The sequence below is a fragment of the Mugil cephalus genome, chromosome 22, assembly GCF_022458985.1.
Source record: "Mugil cephalus isolate CIBA_MC_2020 chromosome 22, CIBA_Mcephalus_1.1, whole genome shotgun sequence".
NCBI classification, from domain to species: Eukaryota; Metazoa; Chordata; class Actinopteri; order Mugiliformes; family Mugilidae; genus Mugil; species Mugil cephalus.
This window is the reverse complement of record NC_061791.1, coordinates 11,582,153-11,606,052: the sequence shown is the minus strand read 5'-3', so window position 1 is coordinate 11,606,052 and position 23,900 is coordinate 11,582,153. Positions and strand designations below refer to the sequence as shown.

Sequence of the window (23,900 nt, the reverse complement as noted above, 5' to 3'; positions counted from 1 at the left end):
CCGTGGCGAGCAGGGGGCTGCTGGTGTTGGCATGGCACTGAGACGACGGGTCAGACCCCCATCTGGTCCCCCACACACACACACACAGAGTGAAAATGGCTCTCTGCCAGGCAGATCGTGTTAAGTGTGTGCGTCTCTGTTTATGCGTGTGACCAGACAGCGACAGACAACGCTGGCGAGCTGCCATTGCGAGATTCTCCCCAAAAAGACAACTGATGCAAATCCGCGCTCACGTGCAGAATGCGAGAAGATGAAGAGACGACTGTTAAAACCTTTGACTGCTAAACCGAAAATGTGGAAGTAGTCGATTTAGGCGCCAAGATAAGATTTGTGTCTCTTGTTTGTTTTCACTACTACCTGCATTCAGTGATTTTGGAGCTGCTGATGCCGTCTTATGCTTTAGGATAGTTGAAGCAGGCTTCAGCAAATTTCAAATGCATGACAAAAAAAGACAATAAAGCGTCTAATAACTCTTATCAAAACAGAGAAAAGATGGAGAAAAAGAAGAGCTGTACAAGAGGAGAAGGTGGACAGACTTTAACGGTAATGGAAGAAATCAGAAAGAAAGAGCTCTTCATGTTGCGATTAGTCAAAAGAAGACAGAAAAAACTAATTTAATATGATGTGAATATACCTCTCGATCTAAAAGTGTGTGTCTCTAGTTGTGGCTCACACGCACACATGCAGACGCTATTTGTTCTGAAACTCATCTTCCCCTCAGATTAACCACATCATGAAAACAAAAACAGAATGACACAGTAGTTGTAAAAATAGAACCTCATTTCTGCTGCGCTCTTGTTCACATGGTGTCGGTGGAAACCGCGACTACTCTCCATGCAGGGTTTGAAGAGGCGTGCACCTAATGCCGGCGAATAATGGACTCGGTCGAAACAGAAGTCGAGTCACTGTACGCTGCACAGAGCATTAAAGCAATGAGTCCCATCACCGCATCCCTGACTCCTCTGATGCTACCCCGCGGGCCGGCGAGCCTCGTCACACAAGCATGACTTATCAAAAGAAGCTTCAACGACGGCGCGCTCATTTTTTTTTCAGCCCACTCGGTTTCCTTCGCCTGACGCACTCCAGTTGTTTGTGACATGAAATGGAATTTCTTCACTTTGAACTATAAAAACCAGGGAGTTTAAACACAGTCTGCTATTCGGGCGACACCCCATCGGGAGCATGCGGTGCGTGAGCACGCATCGTCTGCAGACTCGGGAGGGTGACAGGCTCTTTCATGTGGACGACACAGACTTTTTTTTTCTTTTTTTTTCTTTGACATGAGAAAATAACACGGCCGTGCCCGCTTTTACGTGTCCAAGTACACTTTAACAACCTGCTCCGCTTAATAAATCTTCATGAATATAATTAGAGAAGGCTTCCTGACAGCAGTAAAGGACGCAGCTCAAGCGATCGTTCAGTCCACCTCATTTGCAAGTCTGTCAATTATGCACCCTGAGGAGTAAATGTTTTGGGTGGTTAAAACAACACACAGGCCGATTATCTTTAGATACTGTTGCTTGAGGCAAAAAAAAATCCTGCGCATGTCCGCAAAAACCACAACATGTCTGAGAGATATACAAAACATCTGGCATATAACCTTGGTATACAGTGACAAAGGTAATAGTATTACTTCCATTACACATTGCAGCCGGTTTAACTGCGTTCACACAGTGCTGATTAAGATAATCAGCTTAATCCCCAAATCCTAAATCCCTGTATTTAGCAGGATACTGTGATTTTTGTGTGGCAACATTCCTGCTGTGGTCCTGCACCAGCCAGCAATGATTGGTTTTCCAGACCTGAAGACCGGCGCTACCGTAGTGACGGAGACGGAGAGAAAGCGACTAGGAGTGCGGCGGAGAAACCGGAGTTACAACTGTAACAAAGATTCTCGCAATTCACTATTTCTGTTTGTCAGGAAAAATAAAATAGAGGCATTCAAGGAAAGTTGGTGCGATGTAGGCGTTCATCGGCCTAAACAGTGTTTGTGTAGTTACTCTTGCAGCCGGAAGGAGAAATCGAAAGTCGTTGAAGCGATGGTTATCTACCTGAGCGGCCGGTTCTCCCGTCCATCGTAAATGTGAAAGAAGACTTCTAGCTCCTCCCCCAGATTGGCACTCATCAGGCTCTTCACATGCACGAACAAGTGGTGGGTGCTGGCGGGCGCAGGGGTCTCCTTCTTGCGATGCCGATGCTCCATCTGCAGGGGAAAGGAGAAAACAAATTGGCACTGGTTTTCTTAGCGGGGTTAGCGTTACGCAGTGCATCAATCGAGATGTAATAAATCACAAAACGTGTGAAAACACATTTGAAGGGTTTGAAAAAGCATAATCGCAAGCTCTAATCCAAAAAGATCTCCAAATGCAGGATCAAAGCTCATCAAATGTAGTCGAAATCGGGGGGGGAAACAACATGTGGTTACATTTCTTTTAATGCCAGTCAATCACAGTTAAGAGCAGCGGTATTAAATAATAATAACGTCCCTCTGAGATATCTCACTGTAGGGAGGAGCTTTGCTGCAGATTTGCATATATATTTGAAGGCAGAAGAAGATAAAATAGAGGCTTTTTTTTTTTTTTTTGATAAAGATCAAGTTAATATAGCGTGTAATATCGCAGACCGCCGAAAGCACTAGAGGCTAAAATGCGAGAGTTTGAACTGAATCTGTTCTTTGAGGCATTCTTGGTGCCAAGGAAACACATGAGGCATTGTACGTTCATATTGCTGTAAGAGGCCTTTCTGATTTATTCCTGTACTGTAAAAAAAAAAACAAGGCCTTTTATTATTGTTGTCCCTTCACTTAGAAAACTCAACTTAACCTTGTATGAAAGCAACACATTTAGAAAGCATTTATTTTTAAGTAGGCTAATTATTTCCTTGACACTAAAAAATAATGGTGTTCTTTCACTTCCACTGCTTTTAAGTGGTTGTTTAATCCGAGTAACAAGAATTCAATTCACACTGAATATGAATGCAAGCGTAGAAACAGCCACAAAATGCTGCACAATGTCACATCTCTGGGCCTGGTAGTGCACTGGGTGATGTTGCATACTATAGTAATTCGATCTATATCTGAGAGATCAGGAAGACCTCAGGCAGCCTGGCGTAGCATTGTAAATATCATCCGGATCAACCTGCATTGCACAGCTCTGTTTATAGGAGATTCATCCTAATCAGCCGTCAACATCCAAACATACAACACACACAAACACACACACAAAACACCAGATGGCCGGTACCGGCGCTGCCAAATTTTCCTCAGTAGTAACGCATAAAATAATAGAAAAGGGGGAGTGGGAGGGCAGGAGAAGGATGAGGAAAGAAAAAAAAGCTACACACAGCTAGACCCAGCAGCCAGGTACGATAGCTTAGCATAACATAACAACTAGCAAAAGCTATACGGTAGGTCCTTACTAGCTAATACTTATTAATTAATTCAACAAACCCTGAGACCAGCTGGTTATCTGTTACAGCTTTCTGTTTCCAGAATAGCTAAGCTAAGCTAAGCTAAGTTTTTATTAGCTTTCTGTTTCCAGAATAGCTAAGCTAAACTAAGCTAAGCTAAGTTAAGTTGTTGTTGGCTTTGTTTCCAGAAAAGCTAAGCTACGTAAGTTAACCTAAGTTAAGTCGTTGTTGGCTTTGTTTCCAGAAAAGCTAAGCTACGTAAGTTAACCTAAGTTAAGTCGTTGTTGGCTTTCTATTTCCAGAATAGCTAAATTAAACCAAGCTAAGCTAAGTTGTTGTTGTTGGCTTTGTTTCCAGAAAAGTTAAGCTACGTAAGTTAACCTAAGTTAAGTCGTTGTTGGCTTTGTTTCCAGAAAAGCTAAGCTACGTAAGTTAACCTAAGTTAAGTCGTTATTGGCTTTCTATTTCCAGAATAGCTAAATTAAACCAAGCTCAGCTAAGTTGTTGTTGTCTTTCTATTTCCAGAATAGCTAAGCTAAACTAAGCTACGCTAAGTTGTTTCTGGCTTTCTGTTTCCAGAAAAGCTAAGCTACATAAGTTAACCTAAGTTAAGTTGTTGTTGGCTTTCTATTTCCAGAATAGCTAAGCTATGCTAAGCTAAGTTGTAGTGACATGGTGGTATTATTCATCCAGCTCATTTAACAAAATTTAACAAAATGTTCAACAAAACACAACAAACACATCTATATTGTTTTTAATTTCAACAAATATTGACTATCCAATCAAATCTCAGAACCTGCCGACTCATTTACGACGTTAAAGAGCTGCTTTTGGAGCAAGCTTTAATGCAAGATGTTTTCCACAAGGGACTGAGGGGTTTAATATGTTCTTTAATATATTTAATTGAACCAATAAACTTAACTCTAAGGCTAAGTAGCGATACTGCCATAATAAATGAATCAGAAAGCTATTAAAAGATATTCGTGTGCAGATGAAATGTACCCTTCTGCGTTAATGCAGCAAGAAATTACTTAACCGTATGATCAAAAACTGTGGCGGGGGTTGTTGTGTTCATCACACAACCTGAGAATTAATCCTGCCCTAGAAAACAACTGCTGGATTGTTGTGGTAGAGGATTGATTTTGACTTATTAGTGGCTCTAAATGGAATGACTGGAGGTAGAAAATGACATTGACTGAAAAGTAATTAATTCATTACTCTAGTTTGACAATTGTTGCAGGAATAATAACATTTAATTTCTGCAATAATAAGTCTGCTTATATGTATATAATGTCACCAGGCTCAACCCCAAAGACAAATAATACTAATCATGTTGTCAAAACACTACTCATTCCTTCACACTACAATTATACTGTCCAGAGGCAGGCCGTCAACACAGTGATATTCCACTGTACTTGAACGCACCTAAGAATGCCTTAGCATGAGGCAACAAAAAGTTAACCTAAGAGATTTAACTGTCGATTTGCAGTTAGCAACGGTCTTAAATCATCTTAAAAAACGTGCCACAAATAAGTAATTGCAATATCTGCCAAAATGATGGATGTTTTGTTTTTTCCTGCCCTGCAGTGTCTCAAATCCCGGAAGACAACAAGCTGGATACAGATCTGACGGCAAGGCCCACTGTTTTTTTTTTTAACCAGATCAGTATTTCTATACACAACAGGGCTGTGCTCCTGACACAAAATGACTAGGTCTGAGGAAGGCCTAATTTATGCTGTGGGATTTTATTACGAGGTTATTTCCAGCGTGTCATTTAAGCTTCCCGGTGGGAGCAGCATGTGGTTATATGACAGCTTCAGCATGACTAGACACAAAAGGATAGACATGACAGCCTGGCAGCCCGAGTGGCAACACGTAAGGCTGTGGGCAACGAGGAGAGGTCGGGAGATAGCCGAACAGAGAGAGGGGGAGAGAGAGAGAGAACGTGACCATGTGTGTGCTTGCCCAGCCGTCTTGTTATTGTTCACTCGGTAATCTTTCGTGAACAGCATGAGGAGCAGTGAGTGGAGTGACTGTCGAGCTACAAGGAGTTTCTAAAAGGAGAGAGGGTCAAACTGAGGCCGCGCAAACTACACATTTCCATCCCTCACATTGGCGAAGCCTCTTTTTTTTTTTTTTTTACTCCTTTTTAAAGGCTGTGGGAGGAAGACCTGTGAGGGAAGCAAAAGATGCGCATGGAGGCTCTTGAGCATGTATTTAAGGGAAGCCACAGAGGAAATGTTACTGCCGCATGTCCAGGGCCGTGCCTGAGCTAACTATCACCATCGTTTTCTGATCTGCCGCCGATAATGAATTCATTGCTGGGGGATGTAAACCCTGCTCCGCTCCGCTCCGGCTTTGTTCTGAACTCGGTCTCCGAGGAGGCAAAAAAATGTGAAGTTTGAAGCCGACTCGCCTTTGCTCTACAGAAAGCTATCCCAACTGAGCAGACCGAGACTGGGGAGCCAATTAGGGATTTGATAAAGGAGCTGCTGAAGCTACTACCAGATAAAAAAAAAAAAAAAAAAAAAAAAATCCTTCAACAAGTGTTTATTTTCAGGAGGCAAGTCAAAGTGAGTCCAGCAGAAGTCTCCACAGACAATCTACAATGTAACTACGAGGAATGTACAAAAACATGTAGACCAGTGGTGACTGAGCAGTTAATCAGCCATCAAAGGAGTGGGACTAATTAGTCTTTATCGCGCATGATTGAACTGAACAACTTAAACAAAACAAAAAGTGGTAGCTCGGTTTTGCTGATCCGGACAAACTCCTGAGGCTGATGTGTGGCTTCTGTGCTGGTTCTTGGCAAGTTCACATGGCAGCTAGTCACAAATAGGCACTTTTCAGACTGCGTTAACTACTTCTTCATATTTCCCAACAAGTACCCCCACTTTTTCCTGTGTTGGCAGGAACTGAAAACAATCGTAGTTCTTAGAACTTCTTTTTTTAGCACATTCGTGTCAGCGGCCGATAGAAAAGCTGACACCAGATTTTGTTTTGCTAGCTGCTGCTACCAAGGCATGCAGAACAAGAGGAGCTTTGAGTGACGTAAGCTGCCCGGTGATCGGTCTAGACTTAGAGTAAGTGCACACTGACTGACTGGAGGAATGAATGCACTGGTAACCGGCATTGGTACAAACTTGGTTGGGTAAACAGCAGTTCTTTTGGAATGAAAGCGGAACAAAATACAGAGAAATTCACTCTACGCTGATCAACCACAACGTTAAAACCAATGACAGATGAAGGGAATGACATTAATACTTTTGGTGACCAAACTTCCTCCGTCCATATCATGACACACCTGCACTTTGTGGGAGGCGAAAGATAGAACTAGACAATATTAGATATGTGGTTTCGATGGTGTGGTTGATAACGCTCATCAGCTACAACAGCCAAACCACATACATGTGTTCCGTGTCAAATCGTGGTTTGATAAGCTAAGTGGTGCTAATTTTAAAACTGAACTCATTACATACGGCGCACAGTCTTTGACATGCCTGTAGAAAATGTCTCATTCATTCTAATGTTAATTCCTTTATCCTCCTCAGCATACTCTTTATTCTCGCCGGACAGATATCACATAATACCCTGACAAAATGCAGCAGCCAGGCTACATTTTCCCACAGTAGCATCCCACTGCCATTTCAACGCGTGCACGCACACACACACACACACACAGAAACACACATCCAGGTAATCCCCATCTCAATTTAATTAAGCCACACCACGGCGGCAAGGCGGCAACAAAGGAGCTGCTCTCATAAAGATCTGTATTGATGTCATTTTGGGGCGCGCTGAGACGGTGTGTCGCGTCTTTGGCGTGAATGCGGCATTGTGTGTTTTTGTACGCGAATGCCCGTCCCTTTATCTTGTCCCGGTATCGGGAAATTGCAGTCATTTGCTCATTTCGAACGTCACTTAATAGAGGCGCATTAAGCTTTCCTCCCGCTATGCCCGCCTTTGTTTTGACTAACAAAAAAAAAGAGAAACAGATGGATTAAGAGCTTCAATTACCCCTGTGAAGGGGAGGCCGACACATTGTGTGTGTGCGTGTGTGATACAATGCTCCCCTCACTGTACCAGGGGCAGAGAAGTGGTTGCCACGGTAACAGCGGTCGGGGCTCGGAGAAAGCGGGAAGGAGAAGCGGGGAGCGAACAGTAGGGGAAGGAAGGAGAGGAATATGGAGGCAGATGGAGGAGAGGGGAACTCGCTCGGTCCACCAACAACGCTACATGTGAGGAAACACAACTGATGTCGGCGGCTAACACCAGATTTTTGTTTTGCCAACTGCCGCTACCGAGGTCAAGAGTCGACTCGACCCCACTGTTCACGCCGGAGAGGCCAGAGAGGAATCTGCAATTGATGTGCAATTCTGTGGCTGCTCCTTCAGCTGCAGCCAAGTGCGTCTACAGCTAAAATGGCTCAGGTGAAAAGGGGATAGTCGCCGAATGGTGGAGGGGACGTAGCAAGACTTGTTTTTCTTCTGACTGAAACGTCACATATCTGCTAGTGTTGAGATCAAACCAGATACTCACATCATCTCAGAGATTACTCACTGGTTCCTCTTACACTATGCAACCCCTTGAAAAACATATTTTATAGCTATTGCTGCAACTACTCTGGCTGACAATTAAAAATAAAATAAAATAGCGAAGTAAACGAAGGCTATACAGTATTAAATTCACAATACATTATATTTATCCTGTGCTGTGAATGCTAAAGCCATGCCCACCTGCCCTGCCGCTCAGTAGCAATGGAGGTTCAAGGCTCTGGTTACCTTGGTAACCTTCTTACATATTCCCCTACTCCAAATGCCTCAAAATAAAACAAGCTGAAGATAAAATTGTTGCTAGTGTATGGACGAAGCTAGGCTTTCTTAACTAGATAAGACAATATTCCCTGACTGCTATCAGCCTGGTGAATTTGATGGTGGGAGCCACAGTCATGGACAGCGTTTGCTTGTGGTAAATGTTTGAACGCTGACAAATTCAATATAAAACGGCCAGAATACGAGTTTAAATAAATAATCATAAATCTGTCCACTTCCCTTCACTTCACAGTGTAAGGAAGAGCGAGCCCCTTCACAGCGTCCCTATCCAGTCTGTTCCACTCGTTAATATTAATTTAATTCTAGTACTTAAGTAATATTTTTCAGGGCTTGACATTGCAGCCATTTTAGTCACATATGTAATCTGCGCGACTTCAAAATATTACTAATAATAATATAACTATTTTTGTATTGTGAGCGAAAGTCATGCCTCTATGTTGATCAGTTATTAATAGTGACTGCTGGAACTTTGTTGTTGCGATGTGTTTAAAAACAGACTGAAGTAATGTGCTCATCACTTACATCCCAGCAAGAACACTTCGGTCAACAGGCAGTGGCGATTTACTCGTCCCTCGCACCAGATCCAAAGAAGGGGAGGCAGCTTTTAGTGTATATGCCCCACAAAAATGGAACACCTTGCCTGACACAGTTAGACACGCCACATCAGTAGCCATCTTTAAAAACGGACTAAAAACTCTTTTTGGCACACATATGATTGTTTACTTGCACTTATACCTTTCAATTGATTCCAAACTGATTTTTATGTAACTGTTTGTGTTGTAACTATGTATACCTCTTGTAAAGTGCATTGAGTCTGCCTTGTGCATGAAATTTGCTTTATAAATGAAATTGAATTTGAATTGAATTGAAGTAATAATAAATAAATTCTCAGTCTTTGTTAGCTGCACAAAATTTGGGGGCTGAGCCTCCCCGGTCCTTAAAACCTAGTGACGCCCCTGTTGAGGAACTTTGTTTGCACAGTCTAATCAGCCCCCACCAAGGCTCATAGTCCAATGAAATTCAGTGGGAAGCACCAACCTACCAAAGTTGAGATTAATTCAGCTTTAGTCACCAATGTTTTTTAGGTCTGTCATCGATACAAGTCCCTGAATTTCATTAATATGGACTCCTGTCGGCCACATTGATGCTAGTTTCTTCCTGTGTTCATGCACCTTTAGCATTCCAGCCTCCATCTACATTCATCTATGTCATCAACGTGAACTCCATAGTCATAACCATTGACATTGGGAGGACATTACCAGTCGAGCACTGCTTTCAAAACTTTAGCGTCTGTCCTGTGAGCTGTATTAGCCGGTGACAGAGGAGTCGTTAGATGGTCGTTAAACTCTGACGACGCCGCTGTGTCCTCTAGTCACCTGCACCGTGAGAGAAGTGTGAGGCCACTCACCAGCCTGTAGAGCTCCGTGACGCTGATTTCATCCGGGTCCACCATGCTGAACTCTCGCCTCGGGACCAGGTCCAGGCCAAGTTGCCTAAAACACAGTAAAGTAAAGCAGTGAACCCACAGACAAGACAAATGCACAAATGCACAATAAACAGTTTTAACTCAGATTCTGCTCTGTGAAGAGACTGAGCATCGAAAATAAAGTGAACAAGCCCATACACACAGCAACCACTGCTATCAGATCACCCATCAGTCTTCCTTAAATAAATCTGACAGATCAGCCGCTTCTCTGAGGAACCGATAAAAGACAACGTCCTCTCCTTTTAGTCCCCTGCTCTAGCCTCTTTATCCTTCTTCCTCCCGCCGCTCCCCTCCTCCCCAGGCTTTCACCGTCCCTGTGTTTTCTAGGTCTTATTCTCCCTTCTTGGTCATCTCAGTGGACCATCTCGAGGCATTCAAACAGCCCACAGCCGGCGAGGCTCCCTCCATCCACCTCCTCGCTAAGGAGGGACGGGTGTGAGCGTTTGAGCAGGGCCCACGGCAGGAAGATTAAAGCGTGTGAAGGGTAAGGACGGACCGAAAGAGAGAGTGACACAAGTTATGAGGAGGTTTTTTTTTTCCCCTTTTCATTTCGCCCCAACGGGCACAGAGAGGAAAGACAGAAGAAAGCGAGAGGGGAGGATGGGGAGTGTGTGCGCGAGAGGGAAAGAGACCTGATTGAGTGAGGAGTGCGCCTGAGGGGAGGGAAGGTGACAACAAAAGAAAGAGGAGCAAGGAGAAAAGAGACAGGGAGAGACAGGAGGGGAGAGAAGTTAGAGGGTGGAAACAAGCTCGAGGAAAGAGAAGAGGCTTATTTATGAATTCAGTTTAGTTTGCTACCGGTGTTAGTTGAACCACTTAGAAGAACCAACTTTCTATACGCCGCCTGTGGAGTTACAGGTTTTAAATGTGGTTCACGAGTATTAATATTTAAGATTCATTATTCTACCTTCTTGGCAAGCACAGTAAAAAACTTTCAGAGACTTTAAACTCTGCAGGTTCCTCTCGGTGAACGTAAAGTTTGATTTATAATATTCATTTATTTAGTAGAAGATATACTTTAGCTGTGAGGATTGGGACCTATTTCAGTAGAAGAAACTTGGACATTCAAACGTTTCAGCTGGAGAAGCACATATATACATCAATCCGTCAATTGATCAGATATAATATTCAGTGTTGCTGCCATTACATTCAAAGCAGCAGTTTTCAGTAGTAATCTCATGCTACCTCACACAGGACGAATTCAAATTAGTTGTGATATGAGAGTTTATTTCACATTTGGGCCGAACGAGAAAACTGATACTGGATTGGTATCAGCAGTGGTGGGCATCCAGCTGAGTTATTGATGTTTGTACTGGATCGGTGCTTCCCTACCTAGAACTAAAAAGCCCATTTGTGTGTCCGTCGGATCTCAAAAAGACAGCCGAAGATTGGACGAATTAGGCTGATGATTAAAAAGCGATAGACTGTCAGTTCTCATCATTTCAAAATGACGGGTCAGGTTGCTGTTGGTAATTTGCTGTTGACTCTCGTTGTATTTACTGGATAGAAAAACCAGCAGGTAGAAGTGGAAATGGAGACTGACAGCTCCAGAGGAGCACGTCTCCAAAATAGCACTGCTGCTGAGTGTTTTATGGTTATGTGTTCTCGCTTTATTACATAACCGCTTTGAAGGGAAAAAGAAGAAAGACTGTATTTTGTTCTCTCGACGTCTTTGTCTTTTAGGGCCTCCTGTTTGTTTGCTCTGGTGGAAAATCAGGATAAGATTTTGGAAACTCGAAGCGTTTTGCTCTTTTAACACGAGAAACACCAAATGAACCACAATGACTCGGTACAAACGTTAACTCTTGCATGCACGGGAAAGAAACACTGTTACATAGCTACTAATACGCAGACAATAAAGCTGTGATTTAACTGTTGAAAGGTATTAGTGAAAAATATTTTAGGAGAATCTCTCACTACATTTATTAGAGGAGTCACGTTAAAGACCACCTACTCAACACGTGTGCCCTTGCATCCATTCTTTACAAAATAATCACACAACCGTTATTATAAGTAATCATTACTAACGGGGAAAAAAAACTCCTAAGTGATGTCTGCTAATTACTAATGAGAGCCTTCTCTTCTTGGGGCTGTCAACTAACTAAACAATAATTAAATCCGAACGAGAACTGGTAAATTAAAGTATTTAATAAGAGTACACTGCGTGTTATTCTGCATCGGCGTGCGGTTAATTATTAAAACAATCATGTTGATGTTAGATTGCGCGTTTCCTCAATCACCGGCTACTTCACAGGAGATTTGCGTGCGAATGGGAGCTTCCAGTTTTCATCTGAGTCTCTGAGAGCAGGTCTCAGGGCGAAGATCAATAAAAAAAATAAATAAAATCGAATAAGTGTCCAAGCCACGCACGTGCAAAAAAACTGCGCTGTTCTTGGTTCTGAAACAGCAGTAGAGACGCAGGTGGAGAGGCATTTTAATGCGAGGTGTGAACACATGTATTTAAAGCTGGCTGTTTGTAATCGGATTGTCCAGGTTGGATCTTAATGCAAGGTCAGAATAGAGCCTTAGTCCCTTATTCCTCCATCTAGATAAAGCTCCCAAGTTCCTAAACAAATGCTCATTGTTCCTTCTTCGGAAAGTGGAAATAACAATGTGCCAACGCAGAGTCTTGGAGCTAAACCTCCAAATCAGTGAAACTGAACAAGGACTCTGGGATTTAAACTGCTAATTGCTCGTAGCTGCTCTACAGTGCCATAACTCCTGCAAATGAATGTAGCCCACTACTCACTCGTTGCCCCAGTCCAATCTCGCCGTAATGTGCTGCTTCACGTCCCTCATCCGGTCGTGAGTGAGGTGGCCCACCAGCACCTGCCTCCTCAGGTCCAAGATTTCATTCATCACGTGCCAAAGCCGGTGGAACAAATCCCCCTCATTCTTCTGCAGGTGGAGGAAAAAAAAAACGAACAGGGGGAGAGCAAAGCAGGAGAGTCAGTCAGAGGCAATGAAGTGAAGGGAAAATGACGGGAAAAGACGGAACGAGGACGACAGAAGGGAACACGCAGATAGGACGGCCAAAGTATCAAGTTGCGCCAACGTCGGCATCCAAACGCATAAGTGAAAGCGTGAGGAGTGTCGGGGCGCGCATCAGAGAACCAAATTGACGCCGGGGGAAGAGCGCGACCAGCGGAAAGGAGCAGACAGGGAAGTTTAAAATGGATTTGTGCAAATTAGCCTCAGCGTCCTGCTGCTTTTTGCCGCGAATGTATGCACTTTGATCCGCAAGTATTCATCAGTTCAATCTAATCAGCACCCCAGATAGCTTAATAGGCCACAAACACAATCAATCCGACTAATGAATTTGCATGAAAAGGCATCGACTGTTTGCGGCTTTTGAATCACCCTGGGTGGAATAAACTCCCCGCACGATAAAAACCTAAAAAGACGTCTCCGTCTAAGCAGCGGTGATATTTAAATCGATGCTATGTGTGTGTGCGTGTGTGTGTGTGTGTGTGTGTGACTGTGCGCGGCAGCTCTCACCACATAGAGCTGCTTCCACATGGCACCCCAGTCTCGCAGCGTTGACGTCATCTCTGTGATAACGGAGTCTTCGACGGGGATGACCGTCTCGAATTGCCTGCAAACACACACGCGCGCACTCGAATTAAATGCAGCTCAGACCTCAACCCGCACATATGCAGAAATTATTATTAGTTACCCTTTGTTCTTGATGTGGGCATTCTTCAGGTGGATGTAGCTGGAGGGAAAGATCCCCTTCGGGTAGAACACAGAACAACAGGTTTCATTCAATTCCTGTGCCATTAGCGATTAACTGTTGCGCACGGCAAAATGAAGCACATAATCAATACGGAGCTAATTGTGTTTGTGGGTTAAAAGAGGGATATTGGAAGGGAAAGGAAATGGCAGCGGTGTTTAGTTAGCAGGCAGGAAAATAAATAAATAAATGAAAATGTCTTGAGCGCCCACGCTGTTTGACGCTAATAAACTCCAAGTTTCTCCCCCGTTCACTTGAACAGATCAAAGAGGAACTTAAGCTGAAATATCTGAGGATAAATGCGACGCGCGCGCGCACGGCCTCCGAACACACACCTATCGCTTAAGTCCTCACTTGACTTATTTTATAATGTGTTCCTTTGATGGGCGCTTTTAAAAATTACATGGTTTGAATGAATTGGCTCATTTGCAGCAAGCATGGGACTTTCGTTTTCAAGAACAAAAGACGAGATGTTACTACGTCCAGATCTTAATCTGTGATTAGTGGCATCTTGTCTAAGACAAGTTCCTCAAGACTGTCAGCACTTGTTACAATATATTTGGATTAGCTGTTGTCAGTTAATTCCCTGCTATGTCTGTTTACCCTGAAAGAGACTCCTCTGTTTAACCAAAGACAAAGTTACAAACCTAAGACAAAAGCAAGTGGACTTGGTGGGCTCCTTCAGAACTTTGAAATTCAACAAGTCAACAAGAGACAGATTCTTTAGATGTTTTTGCGCATGTGGACAGGGATGTTTTCTCCTGCTGGATTAAATGTAGCTATATGTGTGTTCATGTGACGTCAGCATATTTGGGGAAATTTCAGCAGACGACTTGTGGGGGTGTGGATGTCAAATACGCAGATATTTGGCAGGCGTAAGAAACCCAAACTTACATTTTTGTGACGTGCTAGCTGCATGTCATTCTGTCGCCAACACCCAACCCCCACATTTTAGGAAATACTTTGAATACTGTTCCAATACAAGTCTTCCAAAATCTTGGGAAACGGGTTTGTGTGTGTTAGCTATGAGCATTCTAATATTCTTCTTCTTCTACGGCTGAAATTAAATAGACAGCTGCGTGGCATCAAGCGGTGCCATCAAAATACATGCAGGGTTATCAATGATGCACAACCTTTGAACTGGGAAGATTAAATGAACTATTTCCCACTAGAAGTTTCAACAAGTCAGAAGAACCTCACCAGCGGCCCAACAACAAAATCCAAGATGGCTGCTCAAAAAGCCATGGTAATAGCTATGGTCACTTCAGACTATTTGTGACGTTTACACAGAATTGTCCAATTTTTTTTTTATCCGTAGCAATGTTGCCATGTTATTTCAATGCCCAAAATATCACGTCATTTCTTGGCAGGCGTTTTTTACTTGTTGCAGTTTAGGGCGGTTGAGGTGTAGTAACGATGGCTCAATTCCATTACCTGTCCCAATATGTCATGACAGTAAAGCTGCATCTATAAAACCAGGATCTCCTCTAAGTGGAATGCTGTCATCATTATTTCGCATGTGCTTTCCCCATTATGACAATTGAAATTGTCTGCTGGGAAATAAAGTCTAGCCATGTGCTACCAGCAACATGTTCAGATTTGCTCTATAGGAACGTCATGACCCCAGCTGCGAGGTTATTCCCAGCTCCGAATTTCGATGGAAAATGCAAGGCAGCGTGAGTACAACCTTACAGTAACAATAAGAAGGACAGAACGTTTTCATAGCAGGCGTTTTGATTTGTCACACTAGGAAAAGCGCAGGTGTTACCGATAACAACTGCCACAGGGAATTGTCACCTAAGCTGGTGAAATTTCTAGTTTTGGCTAACAATGACAGGCCTGAGGGAGACTTTCAATTTGAAATACTTTCCCTGTCAGCTAACACAAGATTCGGTGTAAAATAAAAAAATAAAAAAATCGCAAGACAGCGCATCAGGGTTGAACGGGGGCACAAATGAGCGATCCACATGTGAGCAAAACACTCAAAAAAAAAAAAAAAAAAAAAAAAAAGCGTTTGCTCACCTTGACATTTGGATTCTTCAGGATGAATCCTCTGAACCATCCTGCGGAGACAAAGCACCAATTTAATTTAAAGCATGTCGATAGGGATAGTAGACATGTGTATTTTTATATCTGGCTTGGACTGGAGAGCAGAATAAGGGGGTCGTCTCATGCCCCTGGCAGCAGTATGTGGAAAAACCTCCGCAACAACCCCACCAGATATTATTTTAATGTGAAAAAAGCTAACTTCTGCAAGGCAGCTTCCTGCAAAATGGATAAACTGGAACACAAAGCTATGTTGTTTTTTAACAACCCATGTTTGAGATGACCAATGCAGTGAAAAAAGTAAATAGGACAGTGACATGTATTAGCATATGTTAAAACAAAATAGCCACGGCTTGTGTTCGCTTACACTCTTCTCCCGCCATTACCAGCTTCAATGCAAACTCGAGCCAAATTAGTACCCGCATGATGCTTTTGCAAATCCCAACTACAACTCCATTTATATCGGTGCGGCTTTGAGCTGATGTTCTTTTCCAAACTGGCAATTTAAGCTCATTTCACCGTAAGTCTCTCCAGATAAGAGCATTAGCTAAATAGCTCAAATTTAAACGGCGATAGATTATTCTAATCACTGTTAGGTTTCGCCACAGCATGTTGGTAGTTATTTTTCCCCGATTTGTTTCAAGCACGCTTGTCAGAAAAGCATTGAGTCATCCGTCTGGGTCCACACTGTGGAACCAATGATCTCAGTGTTTCCTGGATGAGTCATTTTTTCAAGAGCAGGGGTCAAACAGCCTTAACGGGGTTTTATGTTAGATGATACACCTGCAAGACAACAGTACAATGTGACAACTGATTCATTATTTTTAATCTGTGATTACCGACCACGTCTACTTTACCAGGAAGTACGTAAAGACTGGGAGGTGAGCAGGAAGCAACATCCGCAAGGAGCCTGCATTTTTAAAGGTGTTAATCATATCGAGGCTTAGAGTTATGCATGAATAATGATGTGACTGCTCTGCGTGACTGGTGGGTGGCCACACAGATGGCTAGGTAGTGCCTGCCCGCCTCAGCTCGACTCCTCTGAGTTTGAAGTTAGGCAGAGTCAAGATGGTGATGGCCAGTGTCGCCCACACTGAACTTCAAAAGTACTAGTCAGAAGAGTCAGGTGTCAGATATCCAAAACTTCCAAACTACTTAGAGCAGGGGTGTCAAATTCATTTTAGCTGGGCCACAGACAGCTCAATTTGATTTCAACTAGTAATAATAATCTCTATTTATAATAACCTCTAAGTAACGATAACTCCAGACTTTTTCCTTTTGTTTTAATGCAAAGAAGAACTAGGAAATTAGAGTGTTAACATCCTTCTTAACTATCCTAACTATCCTTTTGTTGTTTAGTCCTGGGTCGCAGTGTTGTGCTCTGACAGGCCGCTTTTCGTGTGTTTGACACCTGTGACTTAGAGGAAGTAACGACTTTTCTTGCACTTTCAAAATAAAGCCTAAAGATGCAAAGGGTACTTTAGCACACAGTCAGTAGCATAAGAGATTTTAACACATTCAAGCATAGTAGAAATCTCACAACAATTACATTTGTGTAGCTGTTGAGATTAGCCAAACTTAAGCTAGCAATGAAGCAAAAAAAAAGTTTACAAAAAGAAATTGATGAATGTTGGAAAGAGCTAGCTAAACTGGCTGGTTATTAGTATTAGTTTAATGTGATAAATGCTGACATACTTAGCACAACATCACTAAAAGTAACAGATGAAGCAAACGTTAGCTAAAAGCAGTTGAAAAGTTACGTGCTAGCAATAGTGACAAGTTAGGAATGAACAGATAAGAGTAGTGAAGTGTTGATTTGTTGAGTCTAAGCTAACAGTAACAGACACCAAGCTCAAGTGTTTAGGCTAATTAACGGTAGCTAGCTAACAGTAATTTATGAACAGCTGAAACAGAAAAACAAAAGTAATGAAAAAGTGACCGTTTTAACATTTAATAACAGTTTCTATTTCAGAGGAGTGTAACTAACATTTGATGAACTGAAATAAACAAACTGGGAACATGCTAGGTCATCTGAAAGGGCAGGGGGAACAACGACATTAAATCAGAGTTATGTAATGAACAGTCGACCAAATGCATCCGCCGCTGTCAGGAACTTCGCAAAAGTTCAAGAGAGCTCCACTGAGGGGCCGAGTCAAAAAATCAATTACTCAGCCGGTGCATTGTCAGACAGGAGGCATATGTCAGAAAAGACACTCCGTAAGCTCCCGTGTTTTGAAGTGTCAACAGTATCAACATGAGGCAGAGCCATTAGTCTGTCTCCTCTGCTGTCAGCAGCTCGACTCAACCTCTTTGCTGCTGGCAGGGTTTTGATTTAGTTCCTCCCTACTGGGCCAAGCATTCCGCTGGCTGCGCTATTGTCTACTTCCTTTGGGCACTTTTACCACAATATCACATCCCGTCTTGCTGGCTAGCTGCGAGGCTGCCTGGCTGGCCGTCTCTCGGTGGATGTGTGCGCGCTTCTGCTTCCCAACAGGAAGTGAGACGAGAGCTCCGGAAGAGGGAGGCGTGTGTGCGTTCTGTGCACGGCCGCTTGTTTGCGTTGAGGTGTGCGCGAGGGCGAGCCTCGCTGCGAAAATGATTTCTGGAGATGAAAACGAGCCTCGGGGCCGGAGGTTTCGGAAAGAAAATAAAAGGGAGAGAAAAAGAGGCGCAAAACGCTTTAACATAACATGAGACGAGATAGATGGGACAAGGGGGAGAGAAAAGGAGAGTAGAGGAGAAAAGCAGACACGTGGGGGTAGGAGAGGCAGCGAGACTGTGATGCAGGAAACGGTAACAAACAATATCCCTCAAGAGGATATGTGAGCAGCGTCGCGTTCAGCTCACTGATGTGCAGCAGGTGAACATGATTGTGTGTGTGTTTACTTGCCAATGCCAAGTAAATGAGTCATGTCTGGGCCTGTTATAGTCATAAAGCTGTGGTTTGATGACTTTACATAATACTTATGATGGCTTTAACAAAGGATGTCCGTTCACCTGATTTCCATTAACCAGTCCACTTAATAAAAAAGAGGAAGCGCTTTTCGCATGATCTTTACAAAAAACATTTGCATGTGTTCACTTCACCACTCAAGCGAAACCAATTGATTCCCTTTCACGTTCCAGTCCTTTTAAGGTAACGTAATGAGCGCACCGTACCTTCACATTTCTCCAGGATCTGCACCGTGTCTCCGATTTCCAGCGGGAGGCCATGCTGGACGGTCCCTCGGAAACTGGCCAGCACTGCAACGGAAAAGAGCCACAAGACACCCACATGAGTTTTTGTTTTTTTTGTTTTTTTCGTCTTTTAATGCTTGAATCTGGTCACGCGGTGTGATGAGAGGGATGCAAAACAAGTCGGGATATAAAAAACGCACGCAGAGAGGAGTAGCGGCTCAATAATCTGCGTGGGTGAAACGAAATAAAAGCTTGTAAAGGTTTTCTCTGTTTCTGCCGAAACTCGCATAACTACATCCCGTGTAATGAGGAATATATGAAGTTGATTTAATTTAGAAACTACACATCACAGTGTAAACGAAGATGGTTCCTAAGGACAGACAGAGCAATACAACCCAACCCAAGCTCTTTACTGCAGTGATTCATTCCACAATTGGAGCCTTTAAGGCGGCAAACGCATACAGAGCAGGTGGTAAAATCTCTGCTCACACGACCTTTTGTTTAGATGCTGAACGCTTAGTGAGTCGATACAGAAAGTCTAGGGATTATTATTATTATTATTGTTGTTATCATACGTTCTGCTGTGTGTCTTCCAATGCATAGTTCAAAACACGAGAACCAGAGCAGTAAGTCGGTTTAAAGGGACGTACCACTGATTTTGCACAAGAGGGATGAGAACGTCAACTTATTAACTTCCATTAGGGGTCTGTGAAGTAGCTTTGGATCAGAGGAGTTTTCCTCACCACCATTGCCAGTGACCAGTGATGCATTCAACATGACTCTGGCAGAAATCAGGATTATGGACAATGCATCTGAACTTTTACAGACGTTAAAACCGTCCTGAAATCTGAAGAAAGGCCGGTTAAGAGGGAGGGACGGATGTCTGTTCTGTGATAGGCCCGTTAGCGCTGAGAGCGTCCGTTGACAGCCCTTCATCCAGGTCTCTAAACAGCACTGTGTCCCACCGACTTCCTTGCTGCAGTCATGAATTAACCCACTCTCTGGAACCTCCACGTATATATCAACCCTCCCTCACTGAACACTGATGGTCATACAAACGCCGAAAGACCCGTCGACGCACCAACTGTAGAAATGTCCGCGCGTGCTCTCGCTGCGAACTCACACAACCGGCCCATTCAAACGACGACGAGCGCAAGCGCACGCGCACACAAGGGGACGAGACGCACACACACTGACACCCATTCACACATAGACACACACACACACACAGGCAAAAGAAGTGGGATCTGGAGTGGAAACGTTTAACAAGAGGCCCTGCCACGCAGAAGGGGAAAAGTGTTTAGAGGGGATTTCATTTCTCCTGCCTGCATCCACTGATCCTGATCTAAACAGCACAGGAGATTTGGACCCAGAAACAGAACACAAAAGACACTTTCCACGGACTGTTGACCAAACAGGGACACTAATTAAATTGCCTTCCATGTGTTTATCTATTTAAGTTTGCTTCCTTATAGCTACGGCTCCTTAAATTGGTCCGTAAAAGGACTAATTCAACAGAAGCCACACACATCTTTGCTGACGTGAAGCGGACAGGTTGACTGATGTGAAGTTATGCTGATGCGCGGATGGAGCGGCGCTGTCTGTCACTGCATTTTTCGTTTCAAAGAGCGGCGACGGAGAGAAGAGCTAGAGCTTGGCCACCCAAAAGCCACGGAGGCCATCTGTGACCTAACTGCGAGCAGCACAGACTCAGTCCACACATGAGTAATGTGTGTTCTCACTCGGAAACATTTGGGGTAAAGCGTACAGAAAGGTCAGCTGGGCGAGCGAATCCCTTTTTTCAGGCTCAAACACAACCCTAAGTGATCAAATTATTCGAAGGACCCGTTCAAACTTCACCATCCCTCGTACGCGCGTGGGTATTATCGGTTGAAACCGGCAAATTAAACCAACTTTACTTTAACTCAAAGAGAAACACCAGCTGGAAAATCCAAGGTTGACTTTCGGAGGTCCTTTTCTTCATCTGAGGGGGTGTTTTTTAGTTTTTTTTCCTTTGGCAGAACAGCCCAAGTGAGGATTCAGCAGAGTCACTCCTCCACCCACACTCTCACGTTGACATTGAGATCAAGTCTGCTGATGAAATCAACACAGCCCTGTCTGCAGCGAGGCTCCGTCTTAGAAACCGTCCGGTCCTTCGCATCTTGCGCCGAGGCTTCGCCGGCTCCTCGTTATCCCTCGAGCCGCAGAAACACTATCTTTACAAGGGATTTGTCACATCTGACTTTGTGATTCGCTCAAAAGGCCCGACCCGCGTGCGCACGCAAACATGCATCCGCATGCATCCTGCAGACTTTTTGTTATTCATTCAAAAAGCCCAATCACTCGCACATGCACAAAGAGACCAATCACACCAAACACACAAAGTGTGCCCAATGCATGAATTATCCAAGTGACTTTCCCAGCTGCGTTGAGCTAAATTATTCAGCTTCAAGTCGCCGCTTTTTCTTTTTCTTTTTTTCTCCTCTGCTGTGAAATGAAAGCTTCCCGCCTGTCGATCCACAAGCCAGCTGCTGCGTGTCCGTCTGTCGCTAACTGCCTGTCATCAGTCCGGCTCCGACTGTCTGTCTGTCAACTGTCTGGACTGGCTAATCGCCAAACGATGCGCGGCGGAGACGGGAAAGGTGCTCGCCCTCGAGGGAATCGATTTGTTGTTGTTGTTGTGTCTGCTTGTCGGGATTCGCGGGACGCGTCCTGTTACGAAAGAGAACGGCGAGCACATGGGGGAGAAAGATGCCGTTCACGGCTGTTTGGCCACACAGCTGCCGCGGAGCGCAAAAAACACGCGGAACGGGGGGGAAAAAGTCCTACAAACTCGCGCGCGCGCACAAACCCAGCAAGTCTAAGTGGATGCCACTGGTGCATGAATATCGCATTGCATAAACTAAACAAAAGCGGACCTGCTGGTGCTCAGATATGACACGGACACGCACACATTGCTTGCTGAACCCATTAGACCTAGTTTCCAGATGGCCTGCAATGACCAGCATTTCAGCCGCCGAAACGCAAACTCTGATCCCCTCTGACACACACAAACGCACTCGGCCTGATTCCATGTGACACTGGCCCACTGGGTCATGACGGGGACGCTGCTATTCTTGAGTCCGATCCCCTCAAGTGAAAGGCCGCAGCCTGGAAAGACACACGGGCTAAACAAACGGAAAATGCGAAACGAGGAAACGGAAACGAGAGATGTGAAGGAATCAGTCACCGACAAGGGAAGGGAGGACACATGCAGGCAATGAAATAATATCTGTGGCGGAAAGCTGGAGGGTTTGACACTGATGCAAAGTGCCACTGGGACCTCGCAACCCCCGTGGCCGCCGCAACACCTGAGATCACAGCTTTGGAATGAATGAAGAGACACTGATAGAGCAGAACATAACTTTGTCCAGAACCACTCACTTATTCACAAATATACGAGACCTTCCAGAGACCCTCGCGACCTCGTGCGTGACATCATTTTGCATCTTCAGAGTTGGCTGAGTCACACAATGTCACCTTTCACATCATTAAACTGTAGAGAACTGCACTGTGAGGCTGTGGGTTAATGGTAAAAGGGAATCTTTGGATGAAGGTGAAGGGTCAAGGCTTTCTAAAAATCTAAACCGGCGCGCTAAAAATATATTCACTGAAAACGGGCCGGGACATTCTGAATAACCCACAGACTCCGTTCACAAGTCAGTTATTTAAAGTTATTAAATAGAACGATTGCAGAAAACCAAATCCATTTTCTGGAATTAATTATACGTGTGTGCCATCTGTTAATGCTGGATATCGTTCATTAAAGTAAATGACTTATATTAGTCCACGTTTAATAAATCAAAGTGCAGGTCTTCGCATCTGATCTAGAAACCACATCAAGAAGACAGTGAAATCTCAGTCTAAACTGAGATTTCTGCAGATTTCAGGTTTACACCTGGACAGGTCCGAGTGGACTTCCCACTTCCACCAGTTCGCACGGGAGGCGGTTTGAAACGTGACCCCAGTCTGTTTTCTGAGTGAGGACGCTCCGACTGAATCAGAACTCACATCCTCTGCGTCTCTCGCGGCTCGACACAAATCCAGAGTGACAGAAGCGCTGAGCGGAACCAGCGGCGCTTCGGGCGGAGCGCTGCGGAGGGCGTCCTCTGAGAGCGACAGCCCGTGGACGGACGTCGGAATAAAACAGCCTGCCGTGACAGTCGTGACGCGGTCGGACGGAACCTGCTGAACAAAAGAACGCGTCACCGGAGCGGGTATGCAGCTAATGGCGCCTACAACTTTACCAGCAACCCCAGGAGGTCAGCTGGAAACGCTCTGATTTGGCCTCTTGTTAACAAAAGTCTGAGGATAAGGATAAGACACAATCAGATCTGGTTTTGGTGCAGCACACTGCACTGTGTATCTCTTACCTCCAACAATAAGCTGGAGAGCCACATTTACAATTAATTATTAAAAATCATTGACAGACTCATCCATGATTAAAAGGATCACTCGTAGCACGGCTAACCCAGATATTGGATCAAAGTAAACAGCAACAGTAAAGCAAGTAATCTATTCAGCGACTGACTCGGACTGAGACACACACAGCATTGTGAAGTCAGAGGTTGCGTTCCGATCTCTTTAATGCGCTTTCCCCCCTCGCCTTAATCCGCCACGACTATCTATCCGTTTTCTCGTCCCGCGAACGCATTTTTTTTTTTTTGCTGAGTAAGTCGAGATCCCTAGAAAGCCCAGTGGCTCGGATTAGGCTTACATGTGTTTTAGGCTGCCACTTCGGGCGTCGGGGGGCCTGTCAAACCGCGTTACGTTCGGTTTGCTCGTCGCTCCGTCTAAGCTCCTTAGAAGAGAAAGCGCCGCGACGGGGCCCGAGCGAGGAGAACGCCAGCGCCCCCCCCCCCCTTTCAAAGCGGCCCGGGCTTATCCGGAAAAAAAAAGGCGTCGGCTCCGTGAAAGGTGCGCTGCCGGTGATCAAAGGCTGATGTCATGCTGTGGAGATTTTACTATTAAATTAAAAAAAAAATAAAAAAATAATTAAAGAAGCAACTCGTCTCTGTCTCCGGGCCCACGGCTCTAAATCGTGTAATGTGCTTTTTAACCCAATTAGCCTGACCCTTTCTTCCCTCTGAATGATCTGACAATGATTCACGTGTGTAATCCACTCCCACGTGTTAATTACACATCATTTATATCATTAATATGCAAATTTGACAACGCA

General features: G+C 44.3%; 1 protein-coding gene across 5 annotated transcripts in view; it reads right to left on the bottom strand.

Annotated features, from left to right (window-relative positions):
• dock4b (dedicator of cytokinesis 4b) overlaps positions 1-23,900 on the bottom strand; it is a 117,026-nt gene that overhangs the window by 68,235 nt on the left and 24,891 nt on the right. For all 5 annotated transcript variants that reach the window (XM_047575007.1, XM_047575008.1, XM_047575010.1 and 2 more), the window contains exons 2-8: positions 18,665-18,748; positions 15,482-15,522; positions 13,403-13,458; positions 13,225-13,321; positions 12,476-12,624; positions 9,649-9,733; positions 2,052-2,203 (exon numbers count right to left, since the gene is read on the bottom strand). In XM_047575007.1, coding sequence (XP_047430963.1) covers positions 2,052-2,203; positions 9,649-9,733; positions 12,476-12,624; positions 13,225-13,321; positions 13,403-13,458; positions 15,482-15,522; positions 18,665-18,748 — 664 coding nt within the window. The remainder of the gene's footprint in view (positions 1-2,051; positions 2,204-9,648; positions 9,734-12,475; positions 12,625-13,224; positions 13,322-13,402; positions 13,459-15,481; positions 15,523-18,664; positions 18,749-23,900) is intronic.